The following is a 21,769-nucleotide window of genomic DNA, read 5'->3' as shown; positions in this document are numbered from 1 at the left end:
TTTTAAATATTTAGAGATGTTGACAATATACTTTTAGTGTTCTCTTCCCACTTCTGACAGGTTGCCCTTTTTCATCACACATATCGCGTGATCTACGAGTTCATTCTCCTCTCGCATCTTGTATTTATGGAGCTTAGCAGTTTATCCTTACATGAAAGATCCAATTAAAACACTGAAGCCTCAAATGATTTTTAGTACTTCTTTTCTCTATTAATACTCATTAGGGAAAAAGATGTGCTAATAAAATAAAAGTTACCAAAGAGTACTTACTCTAGTCCACGCAGTTGTTTCCAAGCCTGCTTTCAGACAAACAGTGACTACTACATACTGCAAAGAAAAAAAAAAAAAGAAGACAACTTCAGTATTAACACTCTCAAAAAGTTACTACCATTTAGGTACCACCCCAGGGCTTTGGCAGTGTGGGATGGGGGAAGGACAAAGCAGAAGATATTGTTGGTGCATGTTGGGGGCGGGGGAATCATACACACAGCATAAGTTGGATTTTATTTTACTTGTACACTTTCTTCTGGTTTACACCATTTTCTGATAGTATAAAAGAACTGTAAAGAAATTCTACTATTCAAAACCTGCTAGGATACACAAACTTACAGTGTAAACTATGTTTCCAACAAATAAATAGTCAATTCCCTGGCCATTTGTGAATACTGCATCTGAAAAAGAAAAATTATCACATTAGTTAATCAGTTTATCAACAGAATGGATGAAATAACAAGGAGATTTTCAGGAGAAAATAACTGGTCCCAACCTTGCCTTTTAGAATGCCTAAAAGCACTTTTAGACGCTGTGAGATAACGGTAATGCAGAAGTTGTGCTAAACCAGGCCTCAGCCACGATGCTCAGATAGAGTGCACATCCATAGTCCTGGTTGCCAGAAGCCGTCCTAGCAAAAGCGGAAGTGTTTGCCAGACCCTAACGTGTAATTCATCTGTAAGAGCTGAGGTATGTCACTGTCACTTTTCCTCTCGCCTATCTGTTCTGTACTACGTATTGACACCTCTAACAGATCCCATTATTTGCTGTGCCTGTGAAGAAAAAGCCTCTAAAACACCAGCTGCTTTGTGGTGAAATAGAACTGAATTAAGAAAAGCCACAAAAGATTCATCCAGAAAGGACACATGTAACATCTAAAATATTTTACTGGAGGTTAATTCGGTAACTGAGCAGCATTCAATCTCCACGCACCCTTTCTCTAGTCAAGTGTGCACCAGGGTAAGTACATGTTAATCTATCATTTGAAAGTGCCAACCTTGGCAATACTTCAAATGTCTGTTTAGTCTTTCTTAGCCCTTGTTGAACAAAACCGGAACACCATGAAAGCGCATTCGACAGCCACGCTAATGCCAAATGAACTCGTACTCACAGGAGCTTTGAAGCATTACTCAAGCATGATAACTATTGCTGTTTTCACAGGTTTTAAGACAACTGCTAGAGAAATACACAAACAGCAGGGATGAAAAAGGCTTAAGATAAAACCTTGGACCTGTTCCTAAACACATACTGCCTAGCACAGTGCTTCTACTATGAGGGCACCACTTTGCTAGAGTTATTTGCAAATAACTAGATCTGACATTCTTCAACTAGGGTCATCTACTTAGTTAACTACGCTCCTGTAACATAAGTCTCAAGGATCAGTAAATTTTTGAAGTACATTTTTAAGTCTATAGAGAAGAGTCCCTGATGCCTTGACCTCTGTGGTGAATACGCTGCTCAGCTTACAAATAAAAAGACGATGTATTTAGTCTGTGCAGTTACCCCAAGCTACTTTTATCGTTTTCTTCTACAACTGCTGCATGTGGTTGTCTCCGAAGAACTGACAGGTTGCAAATATTTTCCAGAAGTTGCTGGTTCTATATCCCTGCTTTCTTTTCTCTTTTGAACGCCAACTGCTAAGAAACAGCAGCGGATAGACTAGTCACTGACATTGCAACAGGAGCTAAAGCCTGGGACGGCTTGGTTAGGAACTGGTTTGGTTTCTAGCCGCTGGCATCTCTACGGCCCAGCTCCTCCTCTGGTACTGTGTGGCTTTGGGGATTTACCACATCATTCACAAATACACATCAAGTTTTAACAGTCACTTTGCTCTTTCCTCTAGAGTCAATCAAAAAGGTGAAGAGCACTAGAGAATTGAGCCTTCCATGTCCAATGAACCCTGCTGATGCCAGAAGTCTCAGTTTATTAAGAAAAAGGCATGCCTAAATACACATCGGTTTTGACAGATCTAGAATAAACTGTCCTAATGACTCTGCCAGTATATTGCTCTAGTGCAACATCACAGCGCACATTTAAGTAATTAATAATTTTTGGTGTAAAGACTCAACTTTTTTAAAGTTACATTTTAATGCGGTAAGTTAATGCCTTTTTTTTCCCAGTGATTTCTATGACCTTCCACTTTAGGAGGGTAAGCGGTACTGAAAGGAATGATATTTCTGTTAATGAGAACAGCAGGACACTCAGTGAACATTCATTTCTAAAGCTACACAAATGCCCATTCATGGACTACACGCACTTCACATTCTAAGGAACTTGAGAGGTTAAAAAACATCCCAGTGTGAATTGCACATTTTTGTCTCCGGCACTGAAATCCCTTTTTCACTTGGAAATACAAAGAAACTTGAAAATTCAATATTCATTCCTCTTTGGAGAGAAAACTAAGCAACCTATTTAAAGGAACTCAGAAAGTTACCATGTGAGCGGGTGAGTATTCCAGTCTTATTTCAGTTGTTGAAATTAAAAGTACATTATTTATTTAGGAATTAGTTAGAAAAAACATTTATGGAAGAGTAAAAGAAAAACTGTATTTTTCTTTAACCGTAACCACTACAGACATCAGCCTAAAATTTCTGAAGTTGGGTTTAAAGAAGAGCTATTAAAGATGAACATTTCTTATAAAAATAGTGAAACAGAACAACAAAACCCCCCAAATCAAACCAAAATCCAATCAACCATAAAAACCCCTTTCCCCCCAAAACTGAACCAAGCTCCCAGCCCACATACGGAGGAAAGGGAAGTCACTTTCTTGTATGGTCCATCAGGCAGCATGTGAAGTTGCCACTAAGGATACGATACTGACATTTTACTCAGCCAGATAAACATGAACCTGCCTCCCACAAGTATCTCTTCCATCACGTCTCTGATGTGAGCATTCACTTTTCCTCCCTTTCCATTTTCTTTCAACTCCTCCCCAATTAACCCATCCAGGAGCTGAGAAGGTTTTCTTGAAGTTAGTGTCCTCCAGGAAAGAGTTTCAGTTTTGAAAAATTTATGGTTTTACATAAATACTATTCCTCCCTGCTGCTCCCCCCAAATTCCTCACCTGATCTCGTCCTATTTCTTAGGTCAGTAAAAGAACATATTTCCCAAGGCTATTCCTGCCCACATGACCGTATCGTAACGTTAGGTAGGAACCACATGGGATTTACTGTCCCCTGAAAGACCATGCAGGTGCATTACCTTTCACGGAAAGCAAGGCTTAATAAGCCTAATTTGTACAACAAAAAGTCTAATTTCCCCAATATCTCTGACTCGATCTGGCCTACTTCCATTCCAGTCAATTCATTTTTTCCAGACTTTAACAGTAGTGAAATCTGTTTTATCCCACATTTTCCAGTCCTGTGTTACGGAATGGGAAAGGTCCAACAAGATATAAAGCAAATAGCTGTAGTACAGCTGCTGCAAGAACATTATGCAGGAAAAAGTTGAGATCTCAACCCACTACCAAAAGAAATAAGGCATTGTATAGAACATTATTCAGTATTCAAGTAAGACTTTTTGGCAAAGCAGCAGTTTAATTTTTCACATGTTAAAGTCACTATATGAACAATAATTATGTTTAATTAGAGTAAGTTCTGAAAGCCACCAGATAACTAGCCAAGTCGAGCAGCTATAGCCTATTGAACTGTCTGTCAGCATTATTTTCTTGGGATTTGTCACGACCTCCCATTCTGCAAACACACTGGGCTCTGTACGACTGAACATCAGTTCCTGACGTAAGAAATAACGAAGGCCTTACCGTGCTCCAGCACTTTCAGTGGAAACCAGAAGAGAATGATGGAATGGATCAGGGCATTGATGCAGTGACCCCAGAAAACCTGAGGGAAAACAAACCAAGTCATCAGTAAAGTCCAAAACTCTTGACCTCTCTCTAACTCCTAACAAACACTTCATTGTGTAGTTCAGAGTCAGACAATGTTTGTCCTGAACTGAAATACCTAAACTTCTGCAGGATCTATTTCCTCCTACAATTTCTGCTCTTTCATAAGAAAACACTGGTCCAGTTGGATGGTTTTATTCTAACAACTTAAAATATAATAGGCAAGCATGCTTGCAATTTAAGATCTTTATCAAAATACAGCAAACAGATGGAGTCACCCTTCTTTAATTACCTCAAAGAATGATTTTAAAAGATTGACTCAGTACTATGAAATGTTCTATACTTTTAGCAAGCAAATACTTTATGCCCCACAATTTTTAACTTACAGATAATGCTGTTTTGCACAAACTAGAGCTTTAAGTACTCTACAATTTCCTCTCTAAACAAAGCAATTGTACAGCTTCCTTGGTTCAAAAGTATATTTAGATGTGCCCGTTATGGAATAAAGACAGAATTCCAAATTGTGGCATTTTCCAGCATTTAAACGTCAAAATTAAGTAAAATGTAAAATTCAAAACTCAAAGTCCAAATAAACCAATTCAAATTTTATTTTCCAAAAGAACTGCAGGAATAGAGCTATACTAGTTGCGAAAAATCCCCCTAGTAGAGAGCATGACAACAACCTGTATATTAAATAAAATCCAGGTGATGTTATCCAATTCCTATAAAAGTCGTAATCTTACCATTTATCCGTAGTTGTGAATTGGAAAAAAAATATTAAAAAAAATCACTCAGGTACCAATCTTTGAATCAAAGATTACCGATATTTCAGGACCAGTTTCAGTGGAAGCCATACCAGAAAATCCTTATTTAAAAACTAGTACTTTTTTTTTTTTAATAAAAAATATAATCCCTTGAAAAAAAATTGGGAGGCAGAACAATCTTCATCTCAATGGCTAGCATAAAGCAGAAGTAGCAGTGTGGAATAAGTTATTTTCTGATGAGAAAGACCTGGACAATAAGAATGCTCGTGGTTATTCTTAAAGAAACAGACTTTCCCTTACCCTTGTGTTGAACCCATCTGCATTTTGAGTAATTTTGTATAGTTGTGGAAATCTAAGCATGCTATCTTGAGTACACGATCGTTCAAAAATTCCCAGAGTAAAGGGTGGCAGTGCTGTGAAAATCTGCAAGGAAAGCAAATACTAATTAAAAGCAGCTATTAGTTTTAAGTGGATCTCAGATAATATTTTGATATCTAGATAATAGCAAAATTCCCACAGACTTTAACGAACACTTATTACCAACTAGTGTGTTATTTGACATCATTTTCAGACATCCACACAAGTTCAAACATGAATTTCAGCAATTCATAATTCTCAAACACTGACTTACAAACAAAAGCAGCATGAAAGAAAATTCTTACTATTAACCAATTAACTTAAACACAAGAAGTTAAGCATCAGTAGTTTCTGGTGTACCAGCTAATCTAGTGAGAGTAAAACACAACAGACTGCAAAGGAAAGACAACATGTACTTTTTCAAGAAAGCCTTGTAGGAATGGGTTCAAATATAGCTGCAATTGTAGCCATAATTAAATATGTAATATGCTTAACCAAAGCTAAGTTTACAGACAAAGCAAACGTGGAAATCACATTAAAAAAAAAATTCTACTGAAAAACAAAGGCCATTCTGTATTATGGTACTGTGGGGATTCTCCAGGCAGGCAAGAACTGATAGGAACAAATTAACTGCAGTACATGTCTGTGCTACGGGCAGACGCTTAGATGACCAAGCCTCGGAAGCTTTCCAGGAGAGACAGCAGGACGCTTTGCCAGAAGCAGAGTAAATTAGCCTCTGCTGAGTCCCACGTTGCTACTCTGAAAGTGTTTCCAGGATCTGAGGCAGCTCATTTAAAGCCAGCTTGGGTATCCATGTTTCTTGCAGTCTGCAGTGCAGGAACTGAGTGAAAATAATACCAGTGTGCATGTCTGACCACTAAACTTCATTCACTTCCTTTTACATTAACAGTTTATATCAGAAAAGTAATTTCTAATCCTATACATACATATATTTTTAACAGTTTGAGAAGTGTTCCTGAAGTTAAGAAGCAGCTTGAAGTTATGAACTGTTTCCAGCGTGTACGCACGTTTGCAAAAGTTGGGCTGTGGTTCCCACCCGCAGCGAGCCGGCAGCCAGGGAGCGGACGGAGAGCAGCACAGCGGACTAGAGACTAGTGAGAATCAATAACAACATCCCTAGATCCAACCGGGAACGTGCCAGTTTTGCTCATAAAGTGATAAGCCAGATGGTTACAATGGCAGCAGGCTGGGGGTGGGAAACTGAAACTAAGACCACTGGTCCAATATATCCCCCCAAAAGGGCATGTTCTCACAGAGCTTTAAGGTATTTCCTCCCATTTCCCATCTTTACTGGGGCATTTACATCCTCACATGAAGTAAATCTTCTAGTGTTTTTACTTATGAAGGTAAGCCTCCAGTGTGAACCAGTGCAAAGGCAGGAGTTAAAATGCTACCATGATTTCCTATGCTTAACATTTTAATGAGACTACTAATGAAATAAAGGGTTAAACTGCACAGAAGAGAATGTCAGAGCTAAAACCACTTTAAAATCTAACCCCTACAAATTGTGGAAGTCCCAAATATCCTAACAGCACTTGATTTTTCATGAGTCCACACGTCTAGTTCAAATTTTAGAAAGTATCAACCTTACAAAGCAAGGGTTAATTTCTGCTTCACTGGTTCTAGAAGATGAGTTTCATCCATGAGCTTTACGTAGGGTAGGGAGATCCATCAAATCAGGTTTAAAGATAATAGATGCAAATATCTAAACATGAATGACAGAGACTGAGTAAGAGTCAGGAAATTAGGGTGAAGAGAATTGAGTGGAAAATCCGTGAATAAATATCTTCAATGAAGAATATGAAATCTTACAGAATATGAGGGTTTGTGCCATCATTTTTAAGATTAATGTGACAGAAGTTAAGTGTTGCCATTAATATTACTCAGTGATAGAGATAATTTGCTGGGTTTTGCTGTATTACCATATATTTGGAATGAGTCTTCTTAAAGAAAAAAATTAAATTTCCTCCCTCCAAAGAGAAATGCAAAGGATTTTTCGACACTGACAAAGTATCCTAATAGCTTATAAATCTGGTCACCAGGCCGCTCATAAACATGACAAAGGTAACACTGCTGAAGATACCAGCACAGGTCTATGGTACGGTACGGAACTTGGTCCCAGAGATCCTCCAGATTTTAATCAATGTTATTGATTAAATAAGATTATTGATTAAAGTGATAAAGTAATGCGGCACAGTGCGGCATTTTGCAGAGCACAGTGAAAATCAGAAATCACTCCTGGACTGACACATCCTGCTCTTGGTTCAAGTGAAAAGTGCTGGTGACACAGCAGTGCTGCTTCCCGTTCTGTACCTAATGTAGCACAGGTCATGTCAAAGCACCTGCATGACACTTCTCTGAGCATCTTACTGTTGTGGGGTCTGAGAAAAAAAAATCAAAACTCAAAGATTAAGACTCCGTATCTATTTTGAACATGAACAGTCAGCAAAATATTTAATACAAAAGACTGAAGATGCTTTCGAAGATGAAATTAAATTCCATCTAAAAGCTGCAGAGTGTTGTGGAAGTTATATTAGGCTAAAAACATGTATTTTCAAGGTGTGTTTTCCCAAATTTATTTTTGTGATTAAAAATTCATTTTGGATTGTGTTTTTATCTACCTCAGAATGGATTCAAAATGGCTTTTACAAATGAACTCACCTTTCCTGACACACATCCAAGACAGTAACCAGTGAGAAAAGGGACACAACAAAATAATATACAAGTCTCAAGCACTATCAAGTCAAAACACGTAGCACTTACCACATTATACAGACCAATGCACCATCGCTCAAATAAGATCTGCCCAGAAAATCCATTAACGAAAGCAAACCAAAGCTGAAACAAAGACAAGTTACAAGACGCTTTAGATTACTACTGCAGTACATGTTTCCATTTACAGTAGAGGAGAAGGATGTGGAATACAGATCACCATCTGGAGACAGCTGCTTGTCATGCATTAAAAATAATTATCAGCAGTGCAAGGTAGTTATTCTCTTCTAAAGTCTTACTTTTCATATTCTGCCAGAGTACTGCTTATTTAAAATAAAAAACTGATGTGAGGATCAATTTTCTGTATTTGCATCATTACTCTAAAAGAATAAATGGCTTCAAACTATTCCAAAATCCTTATTGCTGGCAAATTAACATGCTTGAAGCCAGAAGCCAACCTCATTTCCATAATGGGTGGCAAAGATAAGAATTTTCAAGGTAAGTGTGTTTTGATGGATGCTCTGCTTGACTTCTGTATCCTATTTTTACAGTTCTAGAATTACAGTGACACCAACTTATCACAATCATATTACAATTTGTCTATCTGATGTAAACATTATCATTTAATAAACTATCAATTTAATAATTAAACACTGGAAGAGATTGTCCAAAGGGGCCATGGAGTCTCCATCCTCTTAGAAGTTTACAAAACCCAACTGGGCAAGCCCTGAGGAACCTGGTTTGAATTTAGGGTTCACCCCTAAGAGTGAGGTTGGACTAGATGACCTCCACGTTGCCTTCCAACCAAGGGGATCTGTAATGCTGCGGTCCCAGGAAACCACTGTACGCTGCAGTGCATAGGTAAACTCTTTTCAGCGTTTCCTTGGATCTAGCTTCCTTGAGCATACTTCTTATCTTGTTTAAGAAGCTTTTTGAAGCAAGAACTGCTTTATTGGGTTGGAAGAAAGTTTCGTAGTCATTGGGCATTGAAAGAAGCTTAGGAAAGAATATAAGAAAGAAGGGAAAGAATTATTTTTTCCCAAGTAAATTGGAAACTGGAAGAATAATCAGCAGTTTAAGGGCATCCTGAAACAGTTTGCATGTGAATCACTGCACTTAATAGATAACAAAGGATTTCTGTGAATTTGTGACTGTCGTCCCTTTTAAAAACCACACTGCACCATGGCGCTTCGTTCAACATTAATTCAACATTATGTGTGGGAACACCTCCCTCCCCACCCTTTTTCAACATGTTTTGTCTTGCATTTACTTTACAAGTTCAAGTGATGCCCATGCCTGTTCCCTTCTCACCACCTGAGAACACATGGCACTCACTGCCAGGCATCTTTTCTGTGACTATTCTGTCACTCACACAGAGCAGCACTCTCTCACCAGCACCATTCATTCTCCAGCTTGCTTGCGCAAAACACCTCAGATATCAGATGACAAAGAGTTAACTAAATGTTCTCTTCTCTGCTCCCACCCAAAATAGATACAGAATAATTAGGAAAGACGACAAGAGAAGATAACAAGACTGCATCAAGACCTACAGCTGTTTTCACAGATGTAATAGCTAAACGGACCAGGACTCTTCAGCATGGGACAGAAGCAACTTGAGGGAAGATGAAAATATTTACAAGATTGTCCAGAAAAACAAATAGCTGTTCAAATAGGTACTGCTGCAAGGCATCAGATTAGCAGGCTACAGAAAAAGAAAAAAAATGACATGTTTTCACACAATACATGGTTAATCTATGGAACTGCCCTGCCAGATGAAGCTGTGGATGCAAAAAGCAATTAGAAAAAAAAAATCATGGAAGGAAAGCTGGAGACCAGATGAGTCTGCCAGAGAACTACCACTGTTCAGAGGATCAGGGACCAGGTTAGTTGAACTCTTATTCTGACCCTCTACAGCTATTCTTACACTATTATATCACCATTCTAATGCATTCTCACTGTTCAAGTGAGAAGCAATGACACTGATCTCAACTTATTTGCTTACAGATATGCCTTGCACAGTAGGCCAGCTATTTAAAATTATTTGCCACAGTTTTTTAAACCTCAGCTGCTCTTTATAGTAGAGAGTTTCTATTGATTTCACCCTACTTTCTGAAGTTCCCACTTCTCTATACCTGCTACCCTTCTTGTGGGGTAGAAGTACCCTTGTAAGCTTTCTTTAGGGCCAGCAGTTTCATTCCATTTAGTTGAAATGCATCAACCTAGTATAAACTGCAAAATATTTCTCCAGTTTCCTAAAAAATAAAATCCTGTCTTTCACATTGTCAATCATGGATTAAGTTAAATTAAATAAGCATTTAAGTGTTCATGTCTCCAGCTCTGTCCAGAAAAAAGACAGAAGGAACACACATTCTACATCCCAACTTTTTTCATTGCTCCTACTGTACCGATACCTTGAATGATCACTGCTCTCTAAATCTCATTCCAAGGACTCAACTAATGGCCCAAAGTAGCATAGTGACCAGTCTCACGCTCACACTTGAAGTGTTTCAACCAGTTGTATACCTCAGCTCTTCAAGTGAAAGATATGAAAAATCTTGGGTACAAAGCCTGAAGTCCCAAAAAGAAACCACAATTAATTTGGGGCTCTCAGGTAAGGAACTTGAGGGTGTCTTCTCCTAGGAGGAAACAGAGCTTTCAACAAGCACACTCCCAGACATTTAGCAATGATGATCTAGGCATTTACCATCTCTAGGCTTCTTGCAATTAATTGCAACTATGAATGAGGGCAGCAATCCTAGAAAACATAAATGGTTCACAAATCAGAAGCCTGTCTGTCTAGCTGGCAACCTCAGCCTGTACTCTGCTCCATTTTCTAGATCCCACTAGGCAAAGCAAACTTCAAAGTTTTGGTAGTAAATGTTGAGGCCTTTTATGACACTGGCTCACGTTACTTGCTTTCTGAAACCATAGCCTCCCACAACTAGTCCTCCAGCAACAGACATTTCTGATTTTCTACCAAGAGGGTAAAACAAAGCAGCCAGATTTTCTGTAGCTGGCCCACATCTAGAAGGAAGTGCCCCAAACCAGGCAAAGCTAACATCTTAGACTCACGTTTCCCAGCAAAAATATTAGTAGTAACGAACTGAAGAAACAATCATATAAAACTTGGAAAAAGCAAAGTTGTTAAGATGCATTACAAAGCAGCAGATAGACTGTCAAAGTACAAGAGAAAAATACCTTCTCAACAACCCAATTTCTACTCAAAGTTCCTGCCTTACCTCAATTGAGTGATGCAGAATTCATTAAAGACCTTGCTAAAACCACCTTGAGATTAGTCAATTGTGTCTGACTCTGGTAAACAGTTATCTAGGTGTTCACTATCTTTAGTCTTCTGCAGCATCTTTCAGTACTGAAAAAAAAAAAATTGCTACAGGACAGTTTTCTCCTTATTTCAAGGCTGCTATGATTTAGGTGGGCAAGAACTAACCTTCAGGAAGTTCAATGTTCCGCTATCTCAAAAGCCAAATTTGAACTGTCTCTCTTTTGGCAGGATCCATACAGGTGAAAATTAGGAGTGAGAACATTCCCAGCGCTTATGCAAGTCCGCGTGCACCACACACTCCAAACAGAGGGCAAAAGCTGTTATGGTTCTGACAGACTGACAAATAACAGCTATGCTTATCTTTTCCAGAGATTCACATTATCAAATGTCAATCCACAGAAAGAATATTGCATACTTCCTTGATATCTTAATGTCCAGAGTAAATTAGATATTCTGCATAAAATATACATTTATTTCGAATTTAACACAAGCCATAAATTGCCATGTGTGGTTTAAGAACCACCTGTTTGTAGTCAGAGAACAGTATTCTTTATGGTCAAAAGAAAAAAAAAACTCAACACACAAACAAACAAACAACCTGTACCTCAACATTCCTGTTAACAAAATGTACTAAATATATTTGAAGTTGCAACAATCCATGCTTAACTCAGACTCAGTAAGCTGGCAGGAAAACTTGCCAAGTCTGCCTGGCTTGCCAAGCTCCAGGGGTTTGCAGGGCTCAACTCCAGTACTGCTATGAACAAATGGACTCAAAGTTATTCAACTTCTTTTCTAGCTGGGGAAAAAAAAAAAAAAAAAGAACAGAAACCTTTTCACTTTAACTATTACCTGGCTGCGAAAAAGCTGGAAAAGCTTATTTGTAACTCAGCTACACAATATATATTTTTCTCCCAAGGAACAAGAGGTCCAATTTAAATGTAAAGAAATTCAGACCCAAGGCTGAAATCTGGGTTGATACATTGCTGCGCTTTATTACAGCAGATACTGCAAAGATCTGAAACCAGTTGGTATTGTGCACAAGGAAAGTGGAACATGTTGCAAACTGAAAACCAGCCCATGTTTCCTGCCTTGAAGTGTGGCCGCATTCTTTAAATAAGAAACCCTGCTGCTGAAGCACTCCATGCCAGCTGTGATGTGGGCACTTGGCCACGAGAGAAGCAGGGGGGAAACAAAAAACCATCAGACTGCTGCCTCCTTCCAGAGGTCAACGAAAGCCAACAGATGGTAATACTTGGTTAATATTGACTTGAGCTGCAGGCAAACTGAGCATCTCGAGGTAAAACAGCCCTGCACTGCCATGTTGAGCCATGCAGCCCATCCACCTGCTCTAGAGTATATTTTGAGAAAAGATCAAGTATTATTTTCAAAAAAATATTCCCACTTGAGCAAATTGGAAGGCGATTTTAATTGCGTTATTGCTTCATGCATAATTACCTCAATATTAATGCCTGAAATAGTAGGAACTAATTTATTTAAGTGCTCTAAGGCACTAGGATAGCAAATCATCTATTCTAAACATGTATATTTATGATGTCTTGATAATAGACAGCTTAACGAGTAGTAGAAATGTTTTCCCAACTCTGCTAAAGGGCACAGAAAGCTAATGTAGTCAGGGTATCAACAATTGCCACAGGCACCAATTATAGCCAGACTGGATGCCTTTACTATTCAGAAATGAGTTAAATTCTCAAAATATCCTCTCTCAGCACACACACATTTTGCATGTTCTTACCAAATAGGTTCATTTACAGTTTGCCTAATCAAGCAGGTTTGTGTGTCTCCTGTGCAGTTCATTAATAATGTATCCTGATTAAAAATCTCTCATTACAGCTGCCTGTCTCAAAGCTGGGCTCTTATTCCTGCCCAAATGCACACAGCCTTAAAATAATCCCTTCATTACAGAATGTACAGCACCGATTTCGTAACATAGGTAAAGAGTCTTATTAATAAGATTTGACAGGGTAGGCATGACTGCCTGAGACTCACTTGATTTGCTGAGGTGTATTTCCCTTGCTCCTTTTATTCCCTGCACTGTTTATTAACTCTTTGCTGAAAACAGATCGATAGTTTTCAATTGAAAAGCATTTGCTCTAGGCCTGTGCACCCCAAACAAGTCCCTATTTAAGCTTAAAAATCATCTCAAATCTTCTCTGCCAGTGTTAACAACTATTTTTAAAGTTTCGTGCTGCTTTTGTCTCATTAAAACCCCCTATGCATTTACTGCAAAGCTTGGTCGGATAGATATATATCAAAGCAACCAACACAACAGAGATTTCCTGGCTTTAAAAGCTAATTTATTAAATAAGCCTGAACAGCTGTTACTTCTTCTACCGCTGACAACAGATACACAGTTTATATTTCAGCATACTAAAAAGCACAATTTTAGCACCTTCATCTTTCTCTGCTTATAGAAGAGGCACATGCAGAAAATTTGATTTCTTCCTTGTACATGTTGTTTCCGTGCTCCTCTTCTGTAACCGGCCGACTGCTGACATCCTTCCTCCAAAGCACAGGGAACATTCAACAGGAGAGGCAAGCACAGAGCAGAAGAGAAGGGAGAGGCAGGAGAGGCAAGAGGAGGACCACCCCATAGTTACACAGACTAGCAATTCTTACAGTTTAAATCCTCAGAATAATTCTGAAGACTTTAAAATTAAATAAGAATTAGCAAACTTCTGTTTTTTTCCCCTCAGCAGAGATAACAATCCTGTTTCTTGCCCTGGGAGTTTTGAGCACTGTGGAAAGACACCACATCTGCCGATGACTACTCAGTCTACATCAAAGGACCTAGCCATGAAGACATGAGAAGACTGCCTCTTCCAGCAACAGTTGGCCCTGATATAGTGATTAATGTGTTTAAAAACTCCAACAAAACATAGCAGGCCATGCAAACTCCTTTTCTTCACAGTGGGGTGGTGTCTGTCTTTTTTTTTGTGTTCCTTGAGTTACATGAACATCTAATCAGTATGCCAAATTATGCATTTAATATTTACGTCACTGGTAAAATGAACATGCAACCTATTAGAACAAATATAACAGAGCTGTAATATGGCTTTTTTTTTTTTTTTTTTTAAACTTTATGAAACTGAGTAGAGAAAGGGTAGGATATTTTTCCAGCTCTTTTGGTGTGAAGTGTTCCAGGGACTTAATATTTCTCCAGTAGACTAATTGCTGCAGAAGCAAGCCTACGATAACACGATTAGAAATGGCCTGTGTCGCCAAAGGGCAGATGTACTTGCCAAAAGACGTAGTTAAACTTAGCAGTTCCTCAGAACATCCCCCTTTTACAAATAGAGCCAGCTCTATTTTGAATTTCTTTTTCATCCTTCCTTACGTTTTCTGGAGCATCAAGAAAGCTGACACCGCTACACTAGGATTGTCTCATCATGTATATACACTAGAGGTGTAACACCCTAGAGGTGACAGACACATCATGTAACACCCTAGAGGTGACAGACTCACATATCGACTTTTCAAAAAACAGGTAAGGAAACAACCCAGCTTAGTACAATTCAGTCAAGCCCCATCAGGATGCAGAGTTTCAGCACGCCTGCATGGTGAAGGGGGTCCAAAACCACAGCCAGCACAAGACTATTGGGACTGGTGGCGCTGGGAAGTTGCCCATCGTTATCCTGATAACGCCAGGATAGCCTGCTGACAAGCAGTGGGAACTCATGCTATGAACTCCCACTACCATCACCCTCCTCCCACAAAATAAACACCACTCCTAACACTCCTTTCTTGAGCAAAATGAGAGTAGCTATAAAGAAGGTTTTTCATGAACGTGGAATACATGCTTACACACACAGCAGCAGTGTTGGAGCCAATTCACTCGTGAAATTTTTTTTTTTTGCTGCCCAGATTTGCCTAATCAACAACTTTACCCTTGAGTACTAGCACATCACTGTGGAACTCAAGTACAATATGACTATTAATAGCCTGGCACATATTAATGAGAATTTACGGTATCTTCTCAGCATGTAATCATTCCAGACCAGTCTCGATACAACTTTCACAACTGTGTAATTGACCCACATCTCGCATACAAAGATAAGGACATGCTATTACATGGTTTTAAATGACCTGCTGGCTTTTCTGAAGCTAAGTGGTATCTTTAACCAATGATAAAGTAACAGAAGTGCTTTGGGTTTGTTATTCTGAATTTGTTCTCTAGTGCTGAAATAAATGGGTAAAAAAAGACATAAGTTTATTTATATTAATAGGTGAGGAAGCACAGTTTCAGGTAACTTATCCACCTGAAATTTTGGTAAGCACTGGGAATCCAGTAACAAAAATCAAGTCAGAAAGCAAGAAGTGCAGTATCTGAAACAGAAGATTAGGGAACTGTGGAAAAAAGGGTGCTGCTACTATTACCCAAGTGAGGACAATGAAAAGGAAGGAAGCACAGAAATGACTACAGAAAAGATCAACGGGCCAGCAAGTCTGGTATTGAATGTATGAAGAGAAGTAAAGCCAACAAAACACAGCACTCTGTGAGTGAAGCCTGATAACGCCATGACTCAAAAGCAAGGCTAAACCCACCAAGGCTCCTCACACCTGGGGTGTGCAGCAGGGCTCACTGCAGCTGGAATAAAGCACATCACTGCTGACCTCCAACAGCAAGTATTTCAACCCCTCTCATCACAAAACAAGAACACAAAGAGACCAGAAGACTTAATGCAAACCTGGCCCCAGAAATTAGCACACAATGCAAAAGAAACCCCCAACGTTGTATGCGTTTGGGAAGGGGAGAGTGGGAATGTCAAAAACCAGTATCTAAATAGCCACATTTGGACCCTGTACCCTTGTGGAGCTGTAGCTCTGTGGGACACTGGTGGAATACACCTGGTCCCACTCAGGCTGGGTCTGGCCTTACGGGAACACACATTTTCTGTCACATACACGTGTGTACATGCCCTGAAGTGGCTAACAAGCAATCTGTTTCTCTAAAGTCATAGTATCCTGTTTCCACATCTAGTTAGCTGAAAGAAAACAGAACCCAAACCCAGACCTCATTCACATAGTATCCCGTGATGGCATCACAGGCACACAGAGACACGTAGTAAAGATTTCTTTGAATCTAGAACACTAACCCTTTAGGGGTAGAGGTTGTCAGGCTGGAGGAAGATAGAACTGAATTAGGAAAAGAACTGTACAGAATGCTATAATTCATTACAAAAGCAGTACTACTTTTGCTCTTAGTTTGCTTCTTCCCATGGCATTGTGTAGTTCGTGGTTTCCATTTAGCCTATATGTAGCTTAACGAAGCAGAGAGTTCCCAATCCACATATGAATACATTCACTTATATCGTCATACATATGTTTCCATACGGTACAAAGGGAACTAGGATAAAATGTGATAAGGAGATCAATATTCATCTAACATAGCTAAAATACAGTTCTGCATTCTTATACTTTGGATATGAACCTAGGCAATGTCTTATAGTAACCTAAACTATTTTAAGATTTCCAAGGACCAAATTAATTCCCAGTACTGACTGAATAAAGCTGATGGTGACCAAGACCCTGACTGTCACTACTCAGCTCCTACTTTACAGCACACTTCAATCCTTTCCCTTCTTACTTTTATTTGCAGAAGTCCCTTATGTTACACTTATAAACACAGGTTCACAGATTTTGCTTTTCTTGTCACCACATAAAGGAATCCTTCTGCAGAGCTGCTGAATTAAGTGCAATAGGAACAGTTCTGTAGCAAGGTCGTTTTAGGTCTGGAACCGCAGCCCCCTTAGGATTCCCTATTACAGCTACATGAACTGCCAGGTTCCCCTTGCAAGTCTGTTTTTCCCCCCTTCCTCCTTACGAAATAAAATTCAGTCTCTGTAAGCCCTTGCATTAAACTACTTTAATCCAGGAAGTTTATATAAAGTTTTCTGACAGCTTGGAACTCAAAGAAAATAGCAAAATTAGCAATAGAAAAGCCAGACCGCTACAGAAACTGCAGCTCATCTTCTGTCATATTGACAAGAGTAAACCCTTACAGCAGTAATCCCAGGAGCAGCCCGTGTTTCTCATTACCCACAGCTCTATTAGCATCACAGCACAGAGACAACATTCTAGCCCCAAACTACCAGGACACAAGATGCAATCTAAAAAGCTCCCTAGTATTTATCTTACATTTGTTCCATTTTTATTAATACAATCATTTTCTTGGTCAGTGGGGCAATCTAAAAATACAGGATTTACCATTTTCTTTTTATACAGATGCTTTTTAAACATGGTATCCCATCCTTAAAGGCTCCAAGATCCGTTCACAAAAGGTCTCTCCCCTGCTCATTTGCCACTCTTCTTGCGGAAAATACATGCAATATTGGTAATTTAAGTCTAAATTTATTTCTTTACATGCTGGCAAAAGCTAAAAGACTTAGATCCTAAACATCTTCTGCCAAAATACGCAGCACACTGTAAGCATATGCCATCGTTTCACTGGTAAATTACTTATTGATGTACTTCTCAAAGAAATAATGTTTGAACCGCTTTCGGAAAGCAATTAGCTTGCTTTCACTGCAATACATACAAAGAAATTCTTGGTGTGCCTTTAAAGCATTCACTGTATCTTCTGACAGAGCTGTGTACAAATAAAAATCTAGCTAGGAAAAATACCTTAGATGAGAAAAACCTAGAAGTTCACACACAGGAGCAATGCATTCAGGTGATTCCTGAATTCAGTCCAAGATTTCATTACGTTGCTCTGGGAGGGTATTGTACACTCACTCACTCCACCAGGCAAGCACCAGGGACTGCTGCTTTTTATGAATGACTCTCCTAAAATGGCTGGGTAGTAAAGGAGAGACTACGCAGACTGACCACGTTTGCTACAAACCAGCTCTTAGTTTCACAGCACTTGGCAAATGAGTTTTTAACCAGAGCAAACTAACTCGCACCATCATCTGCCTGCTGAGAAAACCATGCATCACAAATGGCCAGCAAATCGCCTCCCAACACAAGCCAGGGATACACCTCTGGATCCTGTTCCACAAAATCACAGTAAGACTGAGAGGTTACACATAATGAAAACCTGAGATGGCACCTGAGGCGACACTCACAGGAATAAGGTCTACAAATGAGGTTTGAGGTTAGGCAATGCTTTAAGTAGCAACTCTGAGAATGCAGATGTGCTTGTCATCTTTTTTGTCATCAACAAAAAATTATGAAGAAAAACGAACCACAAGCTTACTTGAAAATTAGACAAATACATAAGAACTGTGAAAACACTGTTGGTACAAGACCTCAAAGCTATTTCAGAAACAAAGTGAATTTATAACCTGAGTAGAATTTCCACAAACTACTACAGTAAAGGGTGCGAGCGTTGCTAGCTTTTGCTACAGCCAACAGTGGGAGGCAGGGAAATACGCACAGAAAGCATCCACACCATGATTCGCTTGATCTACACGAACCAGCATGACTCCAGCTGCTGTACAAGTCCCTTCTAGTCCTCTAACAGTAGTTGTGCTTCAGGTGCGGAAAAAGCACCTAAAAAGTGCAAGAGGGGATGAATAGATGTTTGCCATTTGCAAACCAAATTAATTAAATGCAGAGGAGATGCAAATTTATTTCCTCTTAATGAATTCTTGGGACAGTGAACTCTTCAGAACACAGCAGAGGCTCCAAAAGACATTCCTCTCTACAGAAACCACGTATTATATGAAAATTTGTCCAAATAAATCATAGTTATGGTTTTACACCTATTGCATTTTCCCCTCATTTTTGATAGGAACAGTGTTCATCTTTAGAAAAGTAGTTCTGGGTGCAGAATGTAGCAATTTCACATCTGAATGGAGACACACTAAGACATTTAAAAAAACAAAACAAAAGCCAACAAAAAACCAACCAGCACAGCACCTTATGTAAATGGCGGACAACCAGGAAATAAGAAGAGTCATCAGCTGTATGGGGAGACTTCTGTGCAAGTCCTGGCATTACTGTTTCCTTTCTCCTCGGAAGCATGTAGCAGCCCTCATAAGATCGTAGTTACTGGAGAAAGCGCTCAGCTCTCTGAAGGAGCATCCCAATTCCAGAAAGAACTGCAGATGCTAATTTTGCATAAGAGTATCAGGACAGCCGTACCCATTCAGGCCAACAGCTCATCTCACCTAGCTGCCTATCTTTAACAGTGCATGCATGCCAAGCCCTAGCAAAGCGTACGATCCATGCAATGTCCAGGTACTCACCCAGTACCTGCAAATAGCCAGCTTTGTGGATTTTCCACATCTCCCGTGCCTTGCCTATGTAGTAACCTGCAACAGCTCTATTCCTTGGTGCTTCTCCTGTTTCCTTGTAAGCCCCTATAAACATCTTGCAACACAACACCCTTTGACAAGGAGTTTTAGGTAGGGTTCCAAACACTGAGCTCAAGCCCAAGCCTCTACATGAGGCAGAAAGCTAGTGCAGCAGATGACAGGTTTATTTTTCAGGCCCTACCTGACTAGCAAGGGGAAGGAACATTATGAACAGCACATCAGTGAATCAAGTAAGGTTGAGGGAATGGCTCTCCTCAAATTTCAAGAACTCGACCAGCTGGTTAATAAGCAATATTGAACACTTTGGTAACAACAGATTTTTACCAACTCTACCTAGAGAACAGGGCTGGTGACCAGTATATATGAAACAGAGTAGCACCCCAGATCATCTACAGATGTTTTCGGGCTATGATGAGGGAAAAAATACTTGTTCTAAACAATGCTGCTAAGAGGCAAGAGAAGTAGTCTTTAATCTAGACATCAAAAATCAGTGGCAAAAGCATTTAAGCTCTGAAATGTCTTTCACTGCATATGGCCCACAGCTAGTCTGAAATCTGGCACCCTCACCCCACGCAGTCCTTTAAGCTATCTTGGCAGGCTTAGTACCCTCAAATATCCTCTTATCTTGCCCTATATCCACAACATGAGACCTCACTAATGCTATAAACACAGACCTCATTCTTCCCAGCACTTCAAAGTTTTTTTAAAAACAAAACAAAACCCCACACAGTTTGTCTACTCAAACCAAGTACAAAGGGCCACAAGACACTCAAGCCACTACTCCTCCAGGTGGTAACATTGAGCGATATGGACACAAGCCAGTCCACATCCATAAGCCTGGTAGTCAGCTCTCTGGAAAAACTGAAAAACACAGCATAGCTATTGCTCCCTCAAAAGACACCAGAGACCCATCTGGAATTAAACAAAGCAAATGACCCTTGTATTGCATGGGGCTCTCCCCGCCTCCAGTCACTCAGAAGCACTTTCTCAGAAAGAGTCATTTCAGCTCCAAACAGTATCACAACAGACAGTGACTTCATGTTTCATTTAAGACACTGTCTTCCATACTGCAGCACAACAATCAACTCAATTAATTTAAAATGCAAGTTTTAAGTCTGTGGAACAAACAATCCAGACCATCATTTCAGTTTAAATCAGGCTTAGAGTGCTCACAGAACATTTGGAACCAATTTAAGTGGATTTACAATCACATCACAGTTAAACCACTGTAACTTCCTTGTGTAGGCAAGCCCGTATGGCAGGCAAGGGAACATTTGTTTATAGTTTGGATGACTATAAGAGGAGAAAGAGGATGTCAGAAATAGCCTTTGCTTCGCTGCTTGGGGATTTCAGCACTGAAGGTTGAAAGGTGGGGGAACTACTCAAATATTAGAAGAAACCTTAAACCACTTTACACTGGGATCTGTCGCAGTCGCTCAATTCTAACAACAGAGAATGTTCTATCACATACAGCCACATCCAACCACTTCTGGGGAAACACGTCCAGAATTTACACGTTGGATCTTCTACCCTTAGTAGCCCAGGCATTTTTCAGGTAAATTATTACATATAATTAATGCTTTTAACCCCAAACTTTTCTTTTAATCTTACTTAATCCTCAGAAACACTACACAATCCATTTTCACTGCCATAATGTTAGCTCTTCAGATGTTTTAAGATGGCAAGTGGTTACTTGCACCAGTCATCTTGACATTCAAAAGTTGCCATTCAAAGGTTTTTTTCTTCCCTATCAGTGCTGAAAATAACACACAGAAAAGCCCCAGCCTCAAACAGCCATATGTATGACATAGCTAATACCCAGGCTGCACGAGGCTGGAAGTCCCTTGTGAGGGGCTGACGTGCAAAGGTTTGGTCCTTGGGACCTCCGGTCCTTCCCAGGGAGCTATTGTCTACCTTGTTTGTCTTATTAGTATCAGGTTCTAGCATGAACAGATGTTCCTTTTGCTCAGATACTACAATGTCCTAACTGAGGACTATTGAATATTTTCTTCTTGAAGGGAAGAGGATTTGACAAGTTAGGAAGTATTTTCTCAAGTAAAAGCTACAGCAGCTGGATTTTAATAATCTCAATTACCCCACAATCAACATGCCCTCTTTGGGGTCAAAATATTTTTCATGCTGGTAAAACAGAGGACAAGCTATTTCAACCTTCAGGTGAAATCACCACCCTGCCCCCGGAACCATTTTACACGTTTCCAGACTTCAAGCCCAGATACTGAGA

At 39.6% G+C, this 21,769-nt stretch overlaps 1 protein-coding gene across 5 annotated transcripts in view; it reads right to left on the bottom strand.

The window, feature by feature from the left end:
- The window catches only part of ATP8A2 (ATPase phospholipid transporting 8A2), a 340,357-nt gene that overhangs the window by 98,574 nt on the left and 220,014 nt on the right, over positions 1-21,769 (bottom strand). For all 5 annotated transcript variants that reach the window (XM_075742143.1, XM_075742141.1, XM_075742144.1 and 2 more), the window contains 5 exons: positions 8,017-8,091; positions 5,176-5,298; positions 4,031-4,109; positions 610-671; positions 271-327 (listed from right to left, as the gene is read on the bottom strand). In XM_075742143.1, the coding sequence (XP_075598258.1) occupies positions 271-327; positions 610-671; positions 4,031-4,109; positions 5,176-5,298; positions 8,017-8,091 (396 nt within the window). The remainder of the gene's footprint in view (positions 1-270; positions 328-609; positions 672-4,030; positions 4,110-5,175; positions 5,299-8,016; positions 8,092-21,769) is intronic.

The sequence above is a fragment of the Balearica regulorum genome, chromosome 1, assembly GCF_011004875.1.
Source record: "Balearica regulorum gibbericeps isolate bBalReg1 chromosome 1, bBalReg1.pri, whole genome shotgun sequence".
Taxonomy (NCBI): Eukaryota; Metazoa; Chordata; class Aves; order Gruiformes; family Gruidae; genus Balearica; species Balearica regulorum.
This window is presented reverse-complemented; position numbering and strand designations above follow the sequence as displayed.